The following is a 24,290-nucleotide window of genomic DNA, read 5'->3' as shown; positions in this document are numbered from 1 at the left end:
AATAAACAGATAAACCACAATTGAACAATTTTATTGCTAAAATCTTAGGGGCTTTTTGCAATAAAAGCTAACCACATTAACACAACAAAACTACTAGGACAGGGACTTGGAAAACTAGTAGGAAAGTGTGAATTGGGAGTGCTTTGTTCCAGGTGAGCCTTGAGGGGGCCTGACTGTTATAAAAAGCTAGTCAGCTGTGAACCAGCGGAGCGGCGAACAGCAGAGAGGCTAACAGAGGGAGTTTGCCTGGGGAGAGCCCACTGAGGTGTACATCTTGCTGACTTCTCTGAGTAGTTACTACAACTCCTGAGGAAGCTCGTAGAAGGAAGGTAATATGGATGGGGAGCATTCAGCTGTTGTGACCTGCACTGGATGTGCCATTTTTGTCTTTCTTCCACAGGACAGAAGTGACTTTGTCTGTACAAAGTGCAAGCTGGTCTCCTTATTGGAAGAGAAGGTTCAAGGTCTGGAGAAACAACTATCGACCCTGCGTTGCACAAGAGAAACTGAAGATTTCCTGGACAGACGTCAGGATATGCTTCTACGGACACGACATTCTGAAGATTCAGAGCAGGCTGCGCAGTGGGGACAGGAGGACGGTGAAGAAATTTGGCAGCATGTGATCTCCAGAAGAAGAAAGGGGAGTGTCCACGTACCAGCAACGCAGATACAGGTAAGTAACCGTTTTCATGTTCTCTCCACAGATACTAATGCGGAAAGTGGACCAGATGATACATCTGAGGGAAGGGAACAGAAGGAGACTCCGCCGATTGGAAGGCATGAGATGCACTGTCCTACGGATGGGGGTTCCACGACCCCCGCTCCCAAGAGAAGGAGGCGGGTGATGGTGCTCAGGGACTCTCTCCTCGGGGGACTGAGTCATCTATCTGCCGCCCCGACCGGGAAAACCAAGAAGTCTGCTGCTTGCCAAGAGCTAGGATTCACAATGTGACGGAGAGACTGCCGAGACTCATCAAGCCCTCAGATCGCTACCCCTTCCTGCTTCTCCACGTGGGCACCAATGATACTGCCAAGAATGACCTTGAGAGGATCACTGCAGACTATATGGCTCTGGGAAGAAGGATAAAGGAGTTTGAGGCACAAGTGGTGTTCTCGTCCATCCTCCCCGTGGAAGGAAAAGGCCTGGGTATAGACCGTCGAATCGTGGAAGTCAACAAATGGCTACGCAGGTGGTACTGGAGAGAAGGCTTTGGATTCTTTGACCATGGGATGGCATTCCAAGAAGGAGAAGTGCTAGGCAGAGACGGGCCCCACATAACGAAGAGAGGGAAGAGCATCTTCGCAAGCAGCCTGGCTAACCTAGTGAGGAGGGCTTTAAACTAGGTTCATCGGCGGAAGGAGATCAAAGCCCTGAGGTAAGTTGGGACGTGGGATACTGGGAGGAAGCATGAGCAGGAGAGCGCGAGAGGGGAGGGCTCCTGCCTCTTACTGAGGAAAAGGGACGATCAGCGAGTTATCTCAAGTACCTATACACAAATGCAAGAAGCCTGGGAAACAAGCAGGTTGAACTGGAAGTCCTGGCACAGTCAAGGAATTACGATGTGACTGGAATAACCGAGACTTGGTGGGATAACTCACATGACTGGAGTACTGTCATGGATGGATATAAACTGTTCAGGAAGGACAGGCAGGGCAGAAAAGGTGGGGGAGTTGCATTGTATGTAAGAGAGCAGTATGACTGTTCAGAGCTCTGGTATGAAACTGCAGAAAAACTTGAGAGTTTCTGAATTAAGTTTAGAAGTGTGAGCAACAAGGGTGATGTCGTGGTGGGAGTCTGCTATAGACCACCAGCCCAGGTGGAGAGGTGGACGAGGCTTTCTTCCGGCAACAAACGGAAGTTACTAGATCGCAGGCCCTGGTTCTCATGGGAGACTTCAATCACCCTGATATCTGCTGGGAGAGCAATACAGCGGTGCACAGACAATCCAGGAAGTGTAGGGGACAATTTCCTGGTGCAAGTGCTGGAGGAACCAACTAGGGGCAGAGCCCTTCTTGACCTGCTGCTCACAAACCGGGAAGAATTAGTAGGGGAAGCAAAAGTGGATGGGAACCTGGGAGGCAGTGACCATGAGATGGTCGAGTTCAGGATCCTGACACAGGGTAGAAAGGAGAGCAGCAGAATACGGACCCTGGACTTCAGAAAAGCAGACTTTGACAACCTCAGGGAACTGATGGGCAGGATCCCCTGGGAGAATAATATGAGAGGGAAAGGAGTCCAGGAGAGCTGGCTGTATTTTAAAGAATCCTTATTGAGGTTACAGGGACAAACCATCCCAATGTGTAGAAAGAATAGTAAATATGGCAGGTGACAAGCTTGGCTTAACAGTGAAATCCTTGCTGATCTTAAACACAAAAAAGAAGCTTACAAGAAGCGGAAGACTGGACAAATGACCAGGGAAGAGTATAAAAATATTGCTCGGGGATGCAGGAGTGAAATCAGGAAGGCCAAATCACACCTAGAGTTGCAGCTAGCAAGAGATGTTAAGAGTAACAAGAACGGTTTCTTCAGGTATGTTAGCAACAAGAAGAAAGTCAAGGAAAGTGCAGGCCCCTTACTAAATGAGGGAGGCAACTTAGTGACAGAGGATGTGGAAAATGCTAACGTACTCAATGCTTTTTTTGCCTCGGTCTTCACAAACAAGGTCAGCTCCCAGACTGCTGCACTGAGCAGCACAGCATGGGGAGGAGGTGACCAGCCCTCTGTGGAGAAAGAAGTGGTTCGGGACTATTTAGAAAAACTGGACGAGCACAAGTCCACGGGGCCGGATGCGCTGCATCCGAGAGTGCTAAAGGAGTTGGCGGATGTGATTGCAGAGCCATTGGCCATTATCTTTGAAAACTCATGGCGATCGGGGGAAGTCCCGGAAGACTGGAAAAAGGCTAATGTAGTGCCAATCTTTAAAAAAGGGAAGAAGGAGGATCTGGGGAACTACAGGCCAGTCAGCCTCACCTCAGTCCCTGGAAAAATCACGAAGCAGGTCCTCAAGAAATCAATTCTGAATCTAATTGCCTTCTACGATGAGATAACTGGCTCTGTGGATGAGGGGAAAGCAGTGGAGGTGTTCCTTGACTCTAGCAAAGCTTTTGACACAGTCTCCCACAGCATTCTTGCCAGCAAGTTAAAGAAGTATGAGCTGGATGAATGGACTATAAGGTGGATAGAAAGCTGGCTAGATTGTCGGGCTCAACGGGTAGTGATCAATGGCTCCACGTCTAGTTGGCAGCCGGTATCAAGTGGAGTGCCCCAAGGGTCGGTCTTCGGGCTGGTTTTGTTCAATATCTTCATTAATGATCTGGAGGATGGCATGGACTGCACCCTCAGCAAGTTTGCAGATGACACTAAACTGGGAAGAGAGGTAGATACGCTGGCAGGTAGGGATAGGATACAGAGGGACCTAGACAAATGAGAGGATTGGGCCAAAAGAAATCTGATGAGGTTCAACAAGGACAAGTGCAGAGTCCTGCACTTAGGACGGAAGAATCCCATGCACCGCTACAGACTAGGGACCGAATGGCTCGGCAGCAGTTCTGCAGAAAAGGACCTAGGGGTGACGGTGGACGAGAAGCTGGATATGGAGTCAACAGTATGCCCTTGTTGCCAAGAAGGCCAATGGCATTTTGGGCTGTATAAGCAGGGGCATTGCCAGCAGATTGAGGGACGTGATCATTCCCCTCTGTTCGACATTGGTGAGGCCTCATCTGGAGTACTGTGTCCAGTTTTGGGCCCCACACTACAAGAAGGATGTGAAAAAATTGGAAAATGTCCAGTGGAGGGCAACAAAAATGATTAGGGGACTGGAACACGACTTATGAGGAGAGGCTGAGGGCACTGGGATTGTTTAGTCTGAGGGAGAGAAGAATGAGGGGGGATTTGATAGCTGCTTTCAACTACCTGAAAGGGGATTCCAAAGAGGATGGCTCTAGACTGTTCTCAGTAGTAGCAATGACAGAACAAGGAATAATGGTCTCAAGTTGCAGTGGGGGAGGTTTAGGTTGGATATTAGGAAAAACTTTTTCACTAGGAGGGTGGTGAAGCACTGGAATGCCTTACCTAGGGAGGTGATGGAATCTCCTTCCTTTGAAGTTTTTTAAGGTCAGGCTTGACAAAGCCCTGGCTGGAATACTTTAGTTGGGGATTGGTCCTGCTTTGAGCAGTGAGTTGGACTAGATGACCTCCTGAGGTCCCTGCCACCCTGATATTCTATGATTCTGTGACTGACATGAATGATTGGGTTAACTGTCAGAAATGTAATTATGGTCAACCAGAATACCACACATGAACAACCAGAACCCTAAAATTGGTCTCCTGGAATACCAAATATAAATAGGGATCTGAGACTTGATCAGATATGGTCCCAGATGTATGTGGATGGAATGAAAAAAGGCGCTGAAAGGGTTGTCAAACCCATCTCTATTGGGACACTGGGATAATGGCATGGGCAGTCAGGCAGGAAGCCTGGCCCAGCAATTTCCTCTTGTAGTGTGCTCCACTGTTTCTTCTATCTTTGGTTCTAATGGTCTCCATAAGATTGCAAGTATGCACAATGTAAGATTATAAGTAATGCACTTTACTGTACTTAATCTTATTCTTCTACTTAACGTGTATTGATTTTTCTACGGTTTCAATAATATCTGTATTAACTAAAGCTTAAAGTTTCTGTGTGTGTTTCACCTTCTTAATTAACTCTAAGTAACCACCTAAATAAAGAACTTGTTTTTTGTGAAAGGTGTACTTTAAAGCTTAGATTAATACCAGGCTACACAGTCAACCAATCAGTGTTGTTACATGCAAGGTGTATTTATAAAGAACTCCAGCACCAATGCAGGAAGAGATTTCACAAGACAGATTTAAATTATATGGTTAGGAAACTTTCGAGATGCTCTTTATATAAATACATGCCATGGAATTTTAAAAGATTACCGACCCCAAAATGGCAATGGATTTCACAGATTATAGTCCATCTGACTCATAGCCAAAGGTGGTAGAGAAAGAACTGAGGAAGGGTTGGTTGCACAGTGCTAGTGAACCGCCTGAAGCGGTGCGAGATGGGGACTGCGCATGTGAGACCCAACCGGGCACTGCTACCATAAATCTCTCATTAAAAGCGCAGGGATACACCAACACCTAAAATGGAGCGTCCACAGGGACATCACTCAAAGCAGAACTTATGCCTCTGGCTTGGGAACCAGCCATGTTATTCAGTAGGTAACTTACCCGTTATTCTCTTTTTCTCTCCCAAGTCTATTTCCAACCACTCCCGGTGGCTGCTATGGTTGGAAGCCCATGAAATCCCTTGGACTTGAAGCCAGGCCTTGTCAGGAGACCACTGAACACTTTCCCCAATTTCACTGGTCTCTTCCCAAGAGGACGATGCTGTAATATGGCTGTTGGGGATGAATCCATCTTCCAGACTCAAGGATTTATTGCAACCTAGAAGGAATTCCGATACAGAGAGAGATGGAAGAGTCAACTTGCATTTTCCCAGCATATCCCACCAAGGCCACCCACAACAACCAGCTCATATAATTCTCCTTCCTGCTGTTTCTCCCTCCTGTGCTGCCATCCGTTAGGCATAATGTTTGCAGCAGGCAATCCAGTATCAGATTACTATGTTCCCACTCCTTCACCCAGTCTCAGTCCCACCTCCCTCAGAATGGAAGTGGAACTCCATTCATGTACCAGCACCATAGATATAATATTATCACATCATGGCTTCTCAACCACATGCATTTGTGTTCTTCCTGGCTTTCATAGATTCATAGATATTTAGGCCAGAAGGGACCATTATGATCATCTAGTCTGACCTCCTGCACAATGCAGGCCACAGAATTTCACCCACCACTCCTAAAAAAGACCTCACACCTATATCTGTGCTATTGAAGTCCTCAAATTGTAGTTTGAAGACCTCAAGGAGCAGAGAATCCTCCAGCAAGTGACCCGTGCCCCATGCTATAGAGGAAGGCGAAAAACCTCCAGGGCCTTCCAATCTGCCCTGGAGGAAAATTCCTTCCCGACCCCAAATATGGCGATCAGCTAAACCCTGAGCATATGGGCAAGATTCATCAGCCAGATACTACAGAAAATTCTTTCCCGGGTAACTTGGATCTTACCGCATCTAAAAACCCATCACAGGCCATTGGGCCTATTTACCATGAATATTTAATTACCAAAACCATGTTATCCCATCATACCATCTCCTCCATAAACTTATCGAGTTTAATCTTAAAGCAAGATAGATCTTTTGCCCCCACTACTTCCCTCGGAAGGCTATTCCAAAACTTCACTCCTCTGATGGTTAGAAACCTTCGTCTAATTTCTAATCTAAATTTCCTAGTGGCCAGTTTATATCCATTTGTTCTTGTGTCCACATTGGTACTGAGTTTAAATAATTCCTCTCCCTCTCTGGTATTTATCCCTCTGATATATTTATAGAGAGCAATCATATCTCCCCTCAACCTTCTTTTAATTAGGCTAAACAAGCCAAGCTCCCTGAGTCTCCTTTCATAAGACAAGTTTTCCATTCCTCGGATCATCCTAGTAGCCCTTCTCTGTACCTGTTCCAGTTTGAATTCATCCTTCTTAAACATGGGAGACCAGAACTGCACACAGTATTCCAGGTGAGGTCTCACCAGTGCCTTATATAACGGTACTAAAACCTCCTTATCCCTACTGGAAATACCTCTCCTGATGCATCCCAAGACGACATTAGCTTTTTTCACAGCCATATCACATTGGCAGCTCATAGTCATCCTATGATCAACCAATACTCCAAGGTCCTTTTCCTTTGTCTCTTCCCCAATCACAAGCTATAGTTGTAATACACTGGCAGGAAGTTACTCTCCTCAAAGCCACCACGTTCTATGTAGTTTCACATTTTTCAGGTTATTTTAGCTTTTACAGGGAAAAAAATTGCAAGACTTGAATATCTAAAATAAAGGTATTTTTCTTACCATTTGAGGTAAACACAAACCGCTTGTCTGAGAGTGAGCCACTGTAAGAAAACAAAGGGGTGGCGGGAATGACCAGAAAGAGTTATTGAACATGTCAGGAGCTGCTCATACAAACTAGACCAAGATCAGTATATTCACTTTGGGGTGAGAGTATTCTGTATCTAACAATCTCTCAGACCAGATAGACAATCTTCAACATCTTGCTATTCATCCACCTCTTGTCAGGGCACTCCTGTTTTTGCCATGGTCTCATAATGACAAAACTTAGACCATCCTTTACAGGTTCTGGCATATAGAAATTCTTTAAAATGATTCACCCCTCCCCCAACCCAGACTATCATCCTCAAAACACATTTCCCCTTAAGCATCTCCACTACGCAGAACCTACGGTACTTTGGGGCACTTTTATGCTAACCCAATTTCCCCATCTGCTACTGAAAAGCCACCAAAGCAACAGAAAAGCCACCAAAACCATCATAAAGTGCCAAAATGCCGAGTTAACAGGAGCTCTGTATCTAGCCACCATGCACTGCTCAAACAATAAGCCCAATTTTCCTCTCACACGAATGTAAACCAAGAGTAACTCAACTGAAATCAATGGAGTTACACGGATGTAAATCCAATTTAAGTGCAAGGATAATCAGACCCAGTGAGTTAAACTTAGTTTTAACTGAATCACACTTTAGTCTGGTCTTTAAATGTGGCCAAATGATACCACAAACGGGTTAAAAATAAACACTCATGCTCTATCAGGGCTAAAAAATGAGGTTTTAATCTGGTTATAACATGGCTCTGCCATAAGCAAGTTCAACTAAAGTTTTTAAAATGTCTCTTGTCTCTGAAGACAGAGCCAAATTTGTTGTCTTCTCTCCCCACTTCCCCCACCCATGGAGTTATTTTAATATAGGACATTAAACAAAAGATAATTCTGCCTCACTCCACAAAACCTCACATAATAGTGCAGAACAGTAAAATAGCAAAGCTTTAAAAAGTGACAACGAATTATGGGTGCCCATCAAAATGCACCTTAAAGGGGCCTGATGTTCAGAGGGATGGGTGCTTGGACTTCCTAAAAATCTGTTCCCTGAAAGATTTTGCCAGTTAGGCAACCAAAAATCAGTAGTTCAGTGTTGCCCAAACTTTTCCTGTCCTGCCCCTCCCCTCCCCCCAGTATCTGTCTGCGCTCCCCCTCCATTACTGCACAGTTGACTCAGCAGAGGAGCTTGGGCTGAAGGCAGAGCTTGGGGGTGAACTGGGGATGAGGGAGGAGCTGAAGCTAAAGGCTGGCCTGGGAGCAGAGAGGGAATGAGGACAGAGTTGGGCTGGAGCAGGGGCTCTCCCTCCCTGACCATGCCCAGCCCTCCCCCAAAATGTTCCTCTGCACTCTTTTGGGGGGGTGAACCCCACAGTTTGAGGTCTGCACTAGTCCCTTTGGAAAATCTTGGGCAGTATATTATGCTTTAAAGCAACTTCTGTACTGAAATGACAACAGAACTCCCTTCCAGGTTGCTTTTTCACAGTCATCCAGGATAGTTTGTCCTCAACTCTAGTTTGCGGGCTAATAGTGGCCCACAGAATTAAGTATTTTGAGAACCAAGCTGTAGCAAACTGGGAATAGGAAGGGAAGGGTAGCCACGTGAGAAGACCAGTCGAAGTACCACTTCCCTTCACCACTTTCTAGATAGGGAATATTGGTGATTGCAGAAAAACCATGACTTTCAGAAACAGAGACTGTACAGAGGGAGTTGATTTATTTGGGGGTTCAGGTGAGTCAAAGCAGCAAGAGAAACTGGTAGTCCTCTAGGGCATTTCTCACAGGCTATCGTATGGGCTCTGTATGCTCTATGTCAGAATTTTACATTACTTCCAAATGCATATTAAGGCAAAAGCATGTTTGCTTATTTATTAAATACAAAGTGGTCCACTGTCAAAAGCATGGCTCACAAAGCCTGTCAAATCAATGAATTATAAATACTCCTAGAGCAATGTTTACAAAGGTATCTCTTACAAAGTCTTTTTCTTTTTGCATCAAAGAAAGGCACTGAAACTGTCTAAAATAGATGCCTCTATTTCTAAAATATTTTCAAGTTTAAGAAGCTTTTACATTTTGCGGGTCATTAAAAATGGGCTAATTACTGTAATTCATCATTTTTCCATATTGTGATAGGTAACATTTCACACATAACATTCACTTTCTCACATAACATAACAGTCAGTAAGGCACGACTATAAAGCTCCCCATTTCCTTATTAATCTTAAGAGTTCTGTTGAGCAGACAGTGAGAGCTATAAAGCTCTACAAAAGAATCCACTTGTGACAATACTTGTGCAAAGAAAGATTCTCTGTTGCACTACGTTTACTATTAAAGTCCTCTTTTGAATATAGAGTCCACCTTGAGGAGATTTTGTAAACAATGCTGTTGTAATCCAAATCTTAATCTGTACAATTCCTAAACAATTATCTCTATTTTCAAAGACAGAAAAATACTTTCATGTGCAGATGTAAGCCCAGAGTCCCTCACGGGTAAGAGCCCTTTGTTTTTGGTTTTTATTTTGTTTAAACATTTCCTGGAAATTTATCAGCATTTATTTTAAAAAAAAAATTAGCAATGGGTGAAAAATCTGTGAAAACCAAACATGAAAAGCCTCTGGGTGTGGAATTGGAGGGTACCTGGTAGTCACCAGAGGCAGTGGGTTGGCAGGGGGTGATAGGAACCCTGTTTCCTGTGGGGCCTGTTGCTGTAGCAGTCTTGGTTGCTGGAACCTGGCTCCTGACCCATCTTGCTCCTCCACAATGCAGCAGCAGTAACTGCCAACTGGTAATTACCCTTCTCTGCATAGGCACGCTGTGCCATCCAGCAGGGACTTCGAGAATGGAGCCAGGGCTGGCGAATTCCAGCACTTGCAAAATTCGGGTTAAAAACCCAACTACACTTGCTCTTTTCAAAATCTGGGAATTTTGGGAGGGAAATTCTGTAAAAACTGAAGACAAAGGGCCTTACTCATAGGCCAGCTCGGGTGACAAAGTAAAAGCTGATACATTTGCACTTAAGATGTCAGAAATGCCTGATAAATCTGAGCTGTGGCCACTGTATCTTCATTATACAATACATGTGTCTAGATCATGGAAACTGCAAATCACAGATAACATAGCATAAAAAATGAAGCCAGGTGCGCCAAGGTCAGTTCTGGGGAGCTGGTAAATGAGCAATTCATAACTTAACCATCAAATTATAATACAGCCACATTTATGGGCTCAATGCACACAAGCAGAAGTAGCTTTTGATGAGGTCAACTTCTGCTAGAGTCACTAAATGAAATAGATCTTTAATACTGAAATCCACTGTAAATGAGATTTTAAAAAAGTATAGAAAGCCTTTAAATAAAGGGGTATTTGAAGCTCATAAAATACTATTGTTTAGGTGCCAAAGAGTTATCCTTTCCAGCGCTGACAGTTCTGAGGAGTTTTAGTTATAGCGTGTGTGTTGCGAGAACAGAATAGCTATTCAGTGTTTGAAATACATATTACAAAACCCTTTTAAAAACTTAAAATACAGAAACAGTGTTTTTTCCTACTAATTTTGTCTTTTATCTTTCTGGCAAACACTCACTTCACTCATGTTTTGAAATAAGATCAAATTATTCCCCTCTCACCTCCCCATTTAGTTGTACACGGACGTGCCACACTGGTCAGACCAGTGGTCAATCTAATCCTGTATCTTGATCCCAACAGCAGCAAGTACCAGATACTTAAGGGATGGGTTGCATACCTCACAATGGACAGTTACGAAATAACATGCTCATGAGGGAAGTTTCTTCTAATCTTCAGTCCCCAGCCAGTTAGTGGTTGATTTATGCCCAGAAGCATAGGAGTTTATAACCCTGATACATTTTGGATGAAATCCTAGTCCACGGGAGTTTTCCCATTAACTTCAACAGACTACAGATTTCACCTTTGTTTCACTGGATGATCACATGATGTCAGGAGGGCTTGGAAAAAAACTAGGGGGAGTGGGAAACTATAGGTGAAAGAAGAAATAGTCTCCCAGGCACTCAGCTTGCTAGAATGCTTGGGAGAGAGGGCTTCCCTCCCCACCAATAAATACCTCACCCATGTTCCTGATATTTAAAATTTTAAAATATTAATAATCTTCCTGAGTGACACAGACAATTGCTGGAAGTGCTCACTGCACAGTTAGATATTTTAAAAGATTTTATTTTTGCCTCAACTGTAATACATTTAGGGGCAGCAGATAAATGGTAGCTCTAGTGATCTAAAATAGTGCTACAAAAAGCTTGTGAATGTATTTAAAGTTTTCATTTAACTCCCCTACTTCTCAGCACTGCTATTCATTCCTTCAGTCATATTATTTTAATTTTTTTGAGGTTTTTCATTAGTTTATCATTGCTTTTTTAACATATTGACTACTTAAATGTATGATTTTGTCTGCAGAACACCAAAAACTTTGTGTATTTGCAAACCAGGTGATTTGATAAATATGTGAAGAGAGAGAAAGAGTGGCATAATTTAAAATTTCTAGTCATTAATGCACCAAAGACCTGAGATACTATGTCTCTGTATCCCAAAACTAACGCCATTTTACTTAAAGTATCAGCAAATCAAATGACATTGTGTATTACATTTATCTTCCAAAGGTCAACTATTAAGTGATAAGAAAAGCTTATGCTCAAATAAATTGGTTAGTCTCTAAGGTGCCACTAGTACTCCTTTTCTTTTTGCGAATACAGACTAACACGGCTGCTACTCTGAAACCTGTTATTAAGTGATAAACACTTAAACACTTCCAGTTTTTTCCCTTCTGAAAGAAGAAGAGCTGACAGTGTCCCACACGCTTCCTCTCTGATGTGGTGGGTTAATTATGCCTCCAGGGTTACTTTCAAATACAGAATAAAAAGACAAACTACTGTGACACTTACTCCTGTGAAAGGATGCCATTGGCCAGGATGCCTTTGTATCGACTTACTCCTTTCTGCTGAATCACATTGATCTGGCCACCCAGCTCATCTGCAACAACACCTGAGTGTATGGCTGATTTGCACAATAAGGAGGTCTGGAATGCAGAAACCAGAACTCAAACAAAAGGTTAAGTTTGGCAAGTTACTAAAACTTTCAAGCTCAACCCACCATTACTTCTCTCATAAGAAGTCACAGATCTTCAAAATCATAAAATCCTCTGAAGATTTAAGGTGAATATAAAGAAGGAAAGTACAGTATTTTTTTTCTGTTTAAAAAACTCTTCCCAAAAATCAAATGCTTATTAAAAAAAAAGTAAATAAAAAAAAATACTGATTTGCTTGTAGGGAAAGTGCTCCAGAATCACCATCTAACACAACCCTCCCACATGCCCCTCCCCAGCAAAAGTCATTTAAAAAGATATGGTCACTGCTATTTGCTGGGTAAAATTAATGTAAAATTACTTCATGGATTCACTTATTCTGCGGAAGCCAGATACACCTATTACTTTGTGCAGGGTGAAGAACTAAGGTCTTGTCTACATTTTTGGCAAAAGTTTCCCATCGCTGATAACATAGTTCAGTTTCACCATTTTTAGCAACACTAGAAGCTCTAACGTAGACTGGCTGCCACTAGCATTTTAAGGACCATGTCAACTATGTGCACTTTAATCAGAGTTAGATGGCACAGTACTTAAAATGCCAGCAGCTGGCCTACACTACAGCTTCCAATGTTGCTACCACCATTAAAACTGAGCAACTGTTAGCAGTGATGGGAAAATTCTGCAAACTTTTCTGAGTGTAAGCAAGGCCTGAGTGAGGCCATGCTGTTTGTTGCTTTTCATTTCTAATCATCAGGTGTGGTATGCAGAGTGCCCTTTGATACAAGTTGTGGGTAGAATTTCCTTGTTATTTCAGCCAATTTCCCTGTAATTCTCCAAGACAGAGGGGCTGAACAATCAGTGAGTAGTTTGAGGACATGCACTGGCATTTAAAACTCAACTATTGCTCCACTTGTGATGAAGAAAAGTGGAACTTTATGTAAATATGTACTGCAGTATGATCACTTTATAGCGGGATAAACTTAGAGATACTAGAAAGGTGTCATAAAAATCTAAGGATTATATTCTAGAACCATGGGGCAGTCGGTGGTCAAAGCAGGGTGTGGTATAACACAGGCATAAGTGAACCATTCAGACCACTTTCTTCTTTAAACAAAGCACTATTAATATAAGGCCTGATCACAATCCATTGAAGTCGCTAAGGTGCCACAAAGTCAATAATTTAAGAAACTGGTAATTATAAATGGGACAGGTTTAGGAATCATAGAATCTAGAATATCAGGATTGGAAGGGACCTCAGGAGGTCATCTAGTCCAACCCCCTGCTCTAAGCAGGACCAATCCCCAACTAAATCATGAGAAAAATCCCAGGAAATCACTCTGAAATGAAGTAGACATTGGTGTCAAAATCCAGTTCTAACTGAACTGATTTTTTCCCTAGGAGGACAGACTTAAAAAAATGGAAAGATCTGTGATAAGCAGGTATAGCACTGTTCAGGGAGTAACTGAGATCTGGAATTTGGGGTGCACGGATTCTCAAAAGAGAGAGAGGGAATCCTGAGACTGTAGGAATAGTTTAACATGTCATCCAGTACCACTTGGCGGATAAAGAAGGGGAGAGGGAGAACAAAAACCACAGTAGCTAGAAGCCAGAAGCATCTTTTCAGTGCATGGTTTTCTGAGTGACATTACATGTTTCTTGCTCATAAATGGGCGGTTGGCTTGTTTGGTAATATGTAAGTAGTAAAGGTGCCAGTAAATGGGATTACTAATAGAGCTAAAAATGAATGACATTTTTGCTTATTGTGCTAAATAACCATGAATTTTCTAGGGTTGACAACTTTGTAATGTTTAAAAACTGGACACTCAAGCAGGAGTGCCTCTTCCCCCTAAGCCCCGCCCTTGTCCCACCTCTTCCCCCGAGGCCCAGCCCATCGTTTGCTCCTCTTCCCACCTTCCCCCATCACTCACTGCTTTTCCCCCTCTCCTTCCCCCCTCCCCGCGTCAGGAGCTGCAGTTGCTGAATGCAGGTTAGGAGGCGGCTCCAGACGAGTAGGGTCTGGCATGGGTAATTACCTGATGCCTTCCTGCCTCCCCCACCTGCAGTAACCGGACTTTGGGTATCTGGTCAGTAGATCTGATCGGACACCGTCAAGTCCTCTTTTTAACCAGACTTTCCGGTCGAAAACCAGAGATCTGGCAACCCTAGCAATTGCCTTTGTATTCCATCTTTCTAAAGCCCATTCTTTACCCTTCATACTTACATCTCTGTATCCTTCCACTATATTCCCAGAAATATCACCTGCTATGTCTCTGCAACCAGCAGGACAGTATCTGCTGCAGTAAAAGAATAGAAGCGTGTTTAAAACATGGATTGTAATGCCTGCCACACACACACAAAATGCCAACAAACCAAGAAATATTTTTAGAAATGTGTTCTAGCTGAGCATAAATTAGCATGTTTTTAAAAGGCAAATTTGTTCTCAGATTCAAGTTCATTAGCTTACTGCATATAGTAGGACACACAAAGAGCCAAAATAGTAATCATTTAAGTGCATTTTTTTCTCTTTAGTTCTGCTTGTTCTGGAAATATTACGACATAAGGTAACAAACTTTCCAAGCAACTCCAAAAAAAAAAAAAAAAAAAAAGCGCTCAATATTGTTCATGAGCACAGTAAAAATTGGCTTGTGTTCCATTACGATTTCAAAATCTATTGCCAGGTTCACCGACTCAAGAAACTAACCTAGAAACAATTTTAACATATCTTGGGTATGATCCTGGAAGATTCTGAGTGCCCTCAACTCCCAGTGGCATCAGTGGAAGTTCAGGGCTCTCAGCACCTCCAAAGGTTAAGCTCTGTATTTTTAGTTTACCCTGGCACTGCCCACTTATGCCACAAATCAAGATAGTTTGAGCATTGTAGCAGCATCCCCTTGTTTGTTCTGGAAAGTGAAGTCTTGGGGAGATGACTCTTCTGTTACTCACAAATAAGCCACACATAATTACAGCATTATACTGAAAAGGAACGAACGTCTCAAGAAAACACATTCCTGTGGTAAATGCTAGGCTTTTCAAGGCTTTTCAGCATGTTACAAGCAGCAAACAAGATACTTTATCCAGACACAACAATGAACAGGTCAAACAAGACACAGCGAGACAACTGCAGAGCGTAGCGTTGCACTCATATTTACCTGTATTCGTTCTTCACGTGATGGTTTGCTCTCTCCAAACATGTGATTAGATCTGTTAAAAATATTACAACTAGTTATTCCTGACTGCAGAGTACAAAAGTGTAGAGAAAACTTGCCTAAACATGAAATTATATTTTAAAAAGTCTCCAGATATTATTTATGCATTTACATCTTGATAGTTGACATTTTTATTAGCTGGAATGAAAGAGCTATGATATCCTCACACCTTCCCTTCCCCTCTTACCCCTGATTCCATACATAAATCAGATTGTCTGCTACCATTAAAAGTAAACTGCACAGTGAGACTATCACATCATCAGGTGTTCGTGTTAAATGTTAGTCTTCAACAACCTGATACATCATCACCATGTGGTAAATATCTGAGCCTGAGCCCTCTTTTAATAGGACTTTAATGAGAACATGCTCATTTTCTGCTCAGATGAGCCCTATCCCGCAAACAGTCTATGTAGGACTTCGATGGCTGCTCTGGGTGCATGCATTACTACTCTATAACTGTCCCTTGTGTTACTCCTGAGGACATTCTGCGCCAAAAAATTAAAAATTCCATGCCAAAAAAATAAAAATTCTGCACACAATATTTTAAAATTCTGCAAATTTTATTTGTCAAATAAATGTGGAGACTCCAGCATGGCATTGGAGAGCACAGGCCACTGGCTACATGGAGGTGGGAGATCACTGTGCAGCTCCCCCCACACCCCAGGTCACGGACTCATCGGTGAGGCTGCACTCAACCCTAAAACAGTGCAAGGACTGGGCCTGCCCAGAAACACCCCAGGGCCCTGCCCCTCTGTACCAGGCATGGGTGCGCAGGCTCAGCAAAGCAAGATCCAAGTGTGGAGCGGCTTAGTGTGGGGGGATCCAGATGTGGGTTGAGAGGGTTCTGTGCCAGGCAATCTAGGTGCGGGCAGCTCAGTGGTGATCTGGGTGCAGGGGGATCTGGATGCACAGGGGCTTGTTGGGGAAGGAGGGTGGGGTTTGAGTGCAACAGTAATGGGACTCTGCAGGGGGTCCAGGTGAAGGTGGCTGGGGCTCAGCAGGAAGGGGTCTGGGTGTGGGGAGCTCAGGGGGTGGTAGTGTCCAGATGCTTGGGGAGTGGGGCTCAGTGGGGTGGGGATCCAGGTGCAGCTGGTTGGGGCTCAGTAGGGTGGGGATTCGGGTGCGGGTGGCTCATTGGGGTGGTCCAGGTTTAGGGGGAGTGGGGCTCATCAGAGAGGGTCTGGGTGTGAGGGGGTCTGCATGCATGGGGGTTGGGTGGATGTGGGGGGAGCAGCTCTCTGTACAGCGATCCGTCCCCCTGCAGCTGAGGAGTGATAGGTGCAAGAAGTGGGGTGGGGGGAGTTTGCAGAGCTTCCTATAGCTGGGGGAGAAATCTGGGGGTGGGTCTGATCTGGGCCCAGATGCCATGCAGGGGAAGAGGAAGTCCTGTCCTGTCCAGCCCAGCCAGGACTAGCAGCTGAGCCCAGCACAGAATAGGAGCCACCAGCTGGGTCTTCCCCCGTCCTGCACCCTGCCCTACAGCGATTTACCTCTCTGTCAGCTGCTGGGTACCCAAAACTACTGGGGAGGATCGCACAACCACTTTTGTGGCTTCCCTTTGCTTCCCCATCAGAAAGTCAAAGCAGAAAAGCAAAGAAATTTGCAGGGGACATAAATTCTGCCCATGTGCAGTGGCACAGAATTCCCCCAGGAGTACTTGTGTACACTGTATTAAAAAATATAAATAAATTATGGTTAAAGTAGGTAAGTTCCCTGGTAATACTGGGCACCCAGAGATTGGGCTTTATGAATATTAGCAGCATGTTCATCTGTACCCTCAAGTTTTCTCTCTTTAATTCATAAGGACATTTGCTTTTTGGACTCATTACTATACCTGGATGATCACTACTGGCATAGGATAATAGAAAGCCCCGTCCCGATACATGGGACCCACTCTCAAAGCGAATAGTTGCTTCATTAGTATCCAAGATGATTTCTTTAGGAACGGGCATCATATTGCCACAGTATGGTCCTAAACACAGAAAAGAAAAAAAAAAGATTTCAAAAGCTTTAGACGACATAAATAAAATAGGGAATAGGCAGTCTTATCATAACTAAGGAATTTCACCATAAACTCCTTCTTTTGAAGTATGATTACAAATGTTTACTTCAGATGTTTGGGTTGAGACCGTTGTGGGTCTGAAACCTGAAGTTACTGTAACACAAAATAGCAAGAATCCAATCCTGTAAGTACAGTGAAAACTCTGGCATTTACATTTCTTATTATTTTAGCCTCAAGTGGATAATTGATGCTCTTTGGCCTTTGAAGTATAATATTTTTAAACAGCAGTAACCCCATTAAGGAAAGAGTGGAATATTTAAAGGCAATCCAAGGCATCTATGCAGAGTCTGCAAGATAACCTATCTAGATACACACAGGTCAGGAAACTTTAGCTATGACTGCAACTTAAAAACAAAAAGCATGCATGTTCTTAAAAGAAAACATGTAGCATGAGTAGTACAGTGAAACACGCCAGCACCACTTATGGTATCACATATTCAGAAACAATTTATTTTTATACCAATCACTGAATCTTTTTCTCTCTGTCTTAAAAACATGCTGAAACAAGAAAGCTTTGAAGGGATTTTTAAGTAGACAATGCCAGTTTATTTTACAATCTTTAAATAAAAAGGTTTCAGAGTAGCAGCCGTGCTAGTCTGTATTCACAAAAAGAAAAGGAGGACTTGTGGCACCTTAGAGACGAACCAATTTATTTGAGCATGAGCTTTCGTGAGCTACAGATGCCAATGAAGTGAGCTGTAGCTCACGAAAGCTTATGCTCAAATAAATTGGTTCGTCTCTAAGGTGCCACAAGTCCTCCTGTTCTTTTTGTAAATAAAAAGGGGTAGCTTTCACGTTCCCATTGAAATAGATAGGAGTTTTACTGCTGCCAGCTACAATGTCCCAGGATACTGGCTGGCACAGTATTTCCCTGTGACAGACAGGTCAACCTGGAATTATTGGCAGCTCTTCTATTTTCTTCAGGACCCTCCTCCTTTCCCATAGAGAAAATATCTTTGACTGGGAAACTGTCCCCTGCTCTTTCCTACTGAAAGTAAATAGGAAGAGTACCAAGAAGTAACTCAGTCTCCAGCCTCCCCTCAACCACAGATGGCCCCATAAACTAGGAGATAGTTTATACCCATTAGTCTTCATTTATGAGGATGTGTAATACTTACTCTCCAGTAGGATGATGTATGTAAGTTTGCAAAGAGACTTCTATTAAGAAAAAAACATTTGCCCCATAGAGACTACATACATTTAAAGTCAGCATCTCTCTGCAGGGGGAAATTAGGTTGTGTGTGTCCCTGTTGAAGCCTTAAGGAATCTCTCAACCATGACTATAACCCATCTTCCTCTGCCTACCAAGACCAGGCCCGTGAAAACAGCATAGTGGTCATTAGCATGTGGTAGAGGAGTTTCCTTTAAAGAACACCAAACCCTACCCATTAACCATCCAGAAGGGAGTCGTTGCTGAATGAAGCAAGGAAATTAAGATTGGTCACTTTTGGTTATGTAACCGAGAGAGAACTGCATCAAAGTTCAGGGAAAGAGAAGCTGGTAGAAGAAAAGAGTCTAGTATATAAACCAGGACTTTGGAGCCTACACAGCTGATTTGGGATCAGGCGCAATGCTAATCTCAGCCTTTTGTTTTGTTAATAAACTCAATTTCTAGTGCTGTTCCTTTGTGACAAAGGCCTTGAGAACATAAAACAATCATTAGGGATGAAAGTTTGTTACAGATTTTTCCTAAAGATCAGGGTTATTCAACCCTATGTGCCTGCAATGGTGGAGGCCATGACCTTTGGGATCCATGAAATCACAGCCACAGAACAAATTCAGTGGGCTACACTTTGCCTGCAGTCCCCCAAAGATCCCGTCTATTTATATATAGATATAAAAGGAATTGATTATTTACAGCATCCCAAATATGACTCTCAATGACACTCCACAACATTCTCAAGCCAGCCTTGTGCACGGTGGCATGATCAGAAGTCAGTTATATACAGGACAGGGAGGAAAAAAATTGTGTAAGCCCCCTAAGAAAGACTAAGGCTGGCCCTAGGCTTATAACATATAAGGCAAAATCAGGTATGCACAGCAGTAAAAGAAAAGGAAGCAGCAGCTAGGATTAGAACTGGGCAGAAAATTTCCAGAGTTTGGTGGAAAATGCCAATTTGTAAAACCCAACGTGTTTCATGGAAACATGGTCGGTTTAACAAACTTTTGCGTCCGAAACCTGCCTGGTGGGTTGCTGGGGAGCATGGGCTTCCAGGGCCAGTGGCTTCAACGCAGCCTCGAATTGGACCTAAACCACATGTTCAAGTGTCAGAATTCTCGTCAAACCAGAAATTCCAAGTTTTAGCCAGCTCTAGTTAGAACACTTCCTTTGTGAATGCATGTGCTAAAAATGGCCTATGACTTAGTGAACCAGAGGTAAGCAGCACCTGGCTGAAGCCCGCACCCCAAACCCCTCCCGCACCCCAATCCCCTGTCCTGAGCCCCCCCCCCAGCAAACTTCCTCCCAAAGCACACACCGGCAACCACTCCTGCACCCCAGCCCTGATCCCCTGGCCCCAGCCCTGGTTCCTCTCCTGCACCCCCTCCCAGAGCCCACACCCCAATCCCCTGCCCTAGCCCCCTCCCAGAGCCTGCACCCCAACACACTGCCTGAGCCCTGATCCCCCTCCTACATCACAAAACCCTCCCAGAGCTCACACCCCACACCCCCTCTTGCACCCCAATCCCCTGCCTCAGCCCCCTCCCAGAGTCCACACCCTGCACCCCAACCTCCTGGCCCAGCCCTGAGCTCCCTCTTGCATTCAAACTCCCTCCCAGAGCTCACACGCTGATCCCCTCCTACATGCCAACCCCCTGTGCCAAGCTCAATCTGGAGCCCCTCCCACACTCCAAACCCCTCAGCCCCAGCCCAGAGCCCTCACCCCAACCCCTTTCCCAGCCTGCTGAAAGTGAGTGAGGGTGGAGAAGAGCAAGCGACGGAGGGAGGGGGGATGGAGTGAGCAGGGCAGGGCCTCAGAGAAGGAGCAGGGCAAGGGTGTTTGGGTTTGTGAGATTACTGTCATTTCTACATTTTCTTTTAGGTAGATCCTGGGTTTCATTTAAATTCAAAAAGTGGTCCTGTGCTTAAAAAGGTTGGAGACTACTGATTTAGGGGATTCCTGTCTCTTCTACAACTTTATGATTGCAGTTGTTGCTGCAACTAACAGATGGGTAATCAGTTCTTTGTGGCTCTTATATAGTGCAGAATTTTTGGGAAAATAAAAAACACAAACAAACCCAACCCCAACGAGTTATCTGACAGCTGGCAACCAGTCAACTCTTTGAGGATTCTGTTAAACTCTTTCCGAATATCCTAATTTTGGGGACCATATATATATAACGAATTCTGCCCATTTCATTACAGTTTCTCCAGCATTGCCCGTTCTTGTCCTATTGATGCATTTAGCATTAAAGGGAATTAAGTACCACTGGTAGAGGATTTTAACTTTTTTTTTTTAAATGGAGCATGCATATTGCAGTATGTGGGCTGCTGCTTCAGATACTTTCCGAATCCTTGTCCTTAATGTCCATGTTCAAATCCGCATCCCATCTTTTCATTAATGTGCTTTTTTCCTCTTAGTAACAGTTTAAAATAATTTTATATAAGGTAGAAAATGGACCTGTGTGTTTCATAAGTGTGATGAGTAGTTTTTCAAAATATGTCAATTTTACACTTAGGTTTGTCTTTCTAAGGGAGAAACTTGAAAAAATGTCTCTGGTTCAGTTATTGGTAATGCAGAACTTTAAAACCTTTTGCATGCTGTTGCATCTCTTCAGAATGATCTGAACGTACAGACCCAATCTCATAGTAACAACATGCTCCCATGTCCACAAGCTTCCCAGAGATTCATTAGGGTTGAATTTTGGTGTTAACAACTATGGGCATTAGAGGTGATGGGAAAGGGCTTAAATTTTTCATGTTATCCCATGCCTCTATTGTTGCTCTCAATAAAGTGGGTATATACACATTTTTGGCCTGTAGGTTCTTTTTTTATATAGGCAATTATGAGGAGTTTGACTGTATGACAATATAACTGTTCTATTTCTATCCAATATTTATTATGGTTGGGAATTATCCAGTACAGCATATTACTGATTTGGCTTCCCTGATTATGTTGTTTAGTGCTTGATATCACCAGACCCTTTTGCCAAGGTCTTCGTAGGGTGGCCTGTTTGACTTGGTTTCTTGTGTGTCCAAATGAACTGATGATTGCCAATCCACAGTCTTCAGAAGTTTCCCCACGATGATAATCAGTAGTGTTGGGAAGAGAAAACTGATTTAAGGTAAGATATTAATTTTGACTGATGTAATTTTGCCTAGCTAGGAAATTTTGTATTTTGACAAGTTTTCCTAATCTGTTCTAAATTTTCTAAAATACATACTATAAAATCATGCCTTTAAAAAAAAATGTACTCTGAGGTATTTTAATAAGGTGGTCAGGTCACCCATTTATATTTTTGGTCAGGGCCCACATCAACATCCAGAAGTTTAGACTTACAGTACTTTATTTTAAAACCTGAAACTACCAAATTTCAGTATTTCTTTTTGCAGTTCAGGTAGCGTGCCAGGAAGGTTTTTACACATGCCATTGCATATAAAATACAAGTTTGTTTCCTACTTTTATTTCATTATATTATTATTTCCGGCCATCTGTAAAGATTTCATTACCATGGCAAAGAGAAGAGAGCATCATCGGTATGTCCTCTTAAAAAGGAGGCAATCTTTCTGACAGGTGTCCATCAACTCTTACTGCAGCCTGATCTGAGATTACAACAGATATCCAATTTTCAAATTTGGGGCATAAAGAGGAGTATTTCTAGGGTGCCTTTTAAGGACTGACAATTCTCTCAAAAGCTTTATCAGCATCTAATGATAAAAACGTGTGAGGTTCGGTGGTTGATTCAGCTAAAAAAAAAAAAAAAAGTCAAAAACTCTTGTGAATGTTGTTTGTTAACTGCCTGTTTAACACAAATGCTGTCTGATCTCAGTTACTGTACATAGGCAGTATTTTTTTTTCAGTCTATTTGCTTGGCAACTTAATTTAACAAAGAGATGGCTGTATATGCCATGCAACTAGATAGGTCTTTACCGGTTTTGGTATTACTACAATATGCGCTCCTCTCCAGGTCGCAGTGATCTTTTTTCTTTCAATAGTTCATTAAAGACATTGGACTGGTTATGCCAGTTGTGCTCTGAAAAATTTGCAGAATTCTGGGGGAAACCCATCATGGCCTGGGGATTTACCATTTTTACATAATTTAATAACCTCTATAATTTCTTCAGGTTCAGTGTCCTCCTCTGGGAGCTCCTTGTCTATTTGATCTATTTTAGGTAGTATCACATTAATTACATACTCTTCTCTGTTTAGGATGAGCTGGCTACAAAGCCTATAGCCTCCAGTAAAAATTGGCAAATGCCTCACATATGTCTTTGGACCGGTGGCTAGGTAATATGGAGTCACCCACATTGGAGGAATAATTTTATCAGCATCTTGCGTATTTTTTATATTAGCAGATAGCCTGACACTTTTGTTACCTTTTTCGTAATAGAGTTGTGTAAATCTAGTTGCCTTTTCTGTCTGTAGTAGTTTACCTCTAGCTTCTCTTGTATACTTTCTAGGATTTGATTTGATTTGTGTTTTAAAGTCTTTCTACTTCTCTTAAGAAGTTTGGTGCCTCCTTTTTAAAAAGGATTCTTTACTTATCCAGTGGTACTTTTTATGGTCCTCTCTATCTTCTTTACCAGGTCTCTTTTTCTTTTTAAGTTATTTATTTTTTTTTTCTGTAATAGGCTACTTGCTAATAAATTTGTGTTCCTAAATTCACACTCTCCCCTATGTCTCCTTCCAGGTCAGTCATTCTGCTCCCAATTTCTTCAATATCAACATGACCTCATTAAGGGACTCGTCTCTCCTCTTTGTCTTTAGCCTTCTCCCCACAAACCGACCCCTGTGCAGCAGGCTGCATCTTGCATCTGCCTGCTCGGGCCTCTTGTGTCCCGATGAGTTTGTCGTGGGAAAACAACTTTTTAAATGGTCACTTCTGCATGTGGTTGCCATTTATTAAGCAGGTACTTGGGATGCCCCAGGGGCCAGGGTGGGATGGAGGTGGCAATGGGCTTGGATTATGTTGGCTTCATCTCAGATCTCAAGGCCCAAGATGACACTATGTAGGGCTGGCAGAAAAACACAAATTCCATTTCACAAAAGATTTTGATTTTTGACATTTGTTTTCATTTTGTATCAGAACGAAAATGAGACCTTTTGAAATTTTTCATGAAAGAGAGACACAACTGCAGAACACCCAACAGCCTAGTTGTCAGGGCACTCACCTGGAATGTTGGGAGATCCAGTTCAAGACCCTGCTGTGCCCAATGGAAGCTGGCACTTAAAGTCAGGACTTTCCCAGAAGGCTTCTTGAAAGTTACTATTTTGTCAATTCTCATTTTTAAAGAGCATTAAGTAGTATGGAATGCCTATAAGCTTCGGAAGAAGTGCTATCACTTTACAAAAGAGAGACGTTTAATTCCAGGGAGTGCTTCCAAAAGATTATTAATACAATAAAAGGAGAACAATTCTTTATGTAAAAGCTGAAGGGAAGGTTTTAAAAAAAAAAAGTTATAAGCCCCAGGGAAACAGTGTCATAATAAAAAGTAATTATATTTTAAAAAATTATTTGCCCTGATTTCATATAATGAAAATCTGATGGAATAAGAGCATCGCCTGCATGCCCTACAATTAATATCCCTTGTACTTCTCCTTTGGTCAGAGCTAGTTAAAGAAATGGAGGTGTGACAGATTACAGTTCTTCACACTGCATTATTAAAGCACAGAGCAATAAAGCATAGTGAAAAATGTAAATCTGTTCTGATCTGAAATAGTTAGAGGGTATTTATTAAAAAAAAGGCAAAGATCTTTTTGTTCATAACAATCTTGCTAAGGTTGAAACGTTGGAAAGATACTGCAGCCAAGCT

The 24,290-nt window shown here is 42.8% G+C and overlaps 1 protein-coding gene across 3 annotated transcripts in view; it reads right to left on the bottom strand.

Annotated features, from left to right (window-relative positions):
* DCBLD1 (discoidin, CUB and LCCL domain containing 1) overlaps positions 1-24,290 on the bottom strand; it is an 89,670-nt gene that overhangs the window by 16,453 nt on the left and 48,927 nt on the right. For 2 of the 3 annotated variants that reach the window (XM_073337140.1, XM_073337138.1), the window contains exons 3-8: positions 17,090-17,227; positions 15,199-15,250; positions 14,271-14,343; positions 11,910-12,043; positions 6,973-7,013; positions 5,237-5,452 (exon numbers count right to left, since the gene is read on the bottom strand). In XM_073337140.1, the coding sequence (XP_073193241.1) occupies positions 5,237-5,452; positions 6,973-7,013; positions 11,910-12,043; positions 14,271-14,343; positions 15,199-15,250; positions 17,090-17,227 (654 nt within the window). The remainder of the gene's footprint in view (positions 1-5,236; positions 5,453-6,972; positions 7,014-11,909; positions 12,044-14,270; positions 14,344-15,198; positions 15,251-17,089; positions 17,228-24,290) is intronic. The other variant, XM_073337139.1, reaches the window with a different exon arrangement.

The sequence above is a fragment of the Lepidochelys kempii genome, chromosome 3 (genome assembly GCF_965140265.1).
Source record: "Lepidochelys kempii isolate rLepKem1 chromosome 3, rLepKem1.hap2, whole genome shotgun sequence".
Classification (NCBI taxonomy): Eukaryota; Metazoa; Chordata; order Testudines; family Cheloniidae; genus Lepidochelys; species Lepidochelys kempii.
Note: the sequence above shows the minus strand (reverse complement) of the source record. Positions and strands in the feature narration are given on the sequence as shown.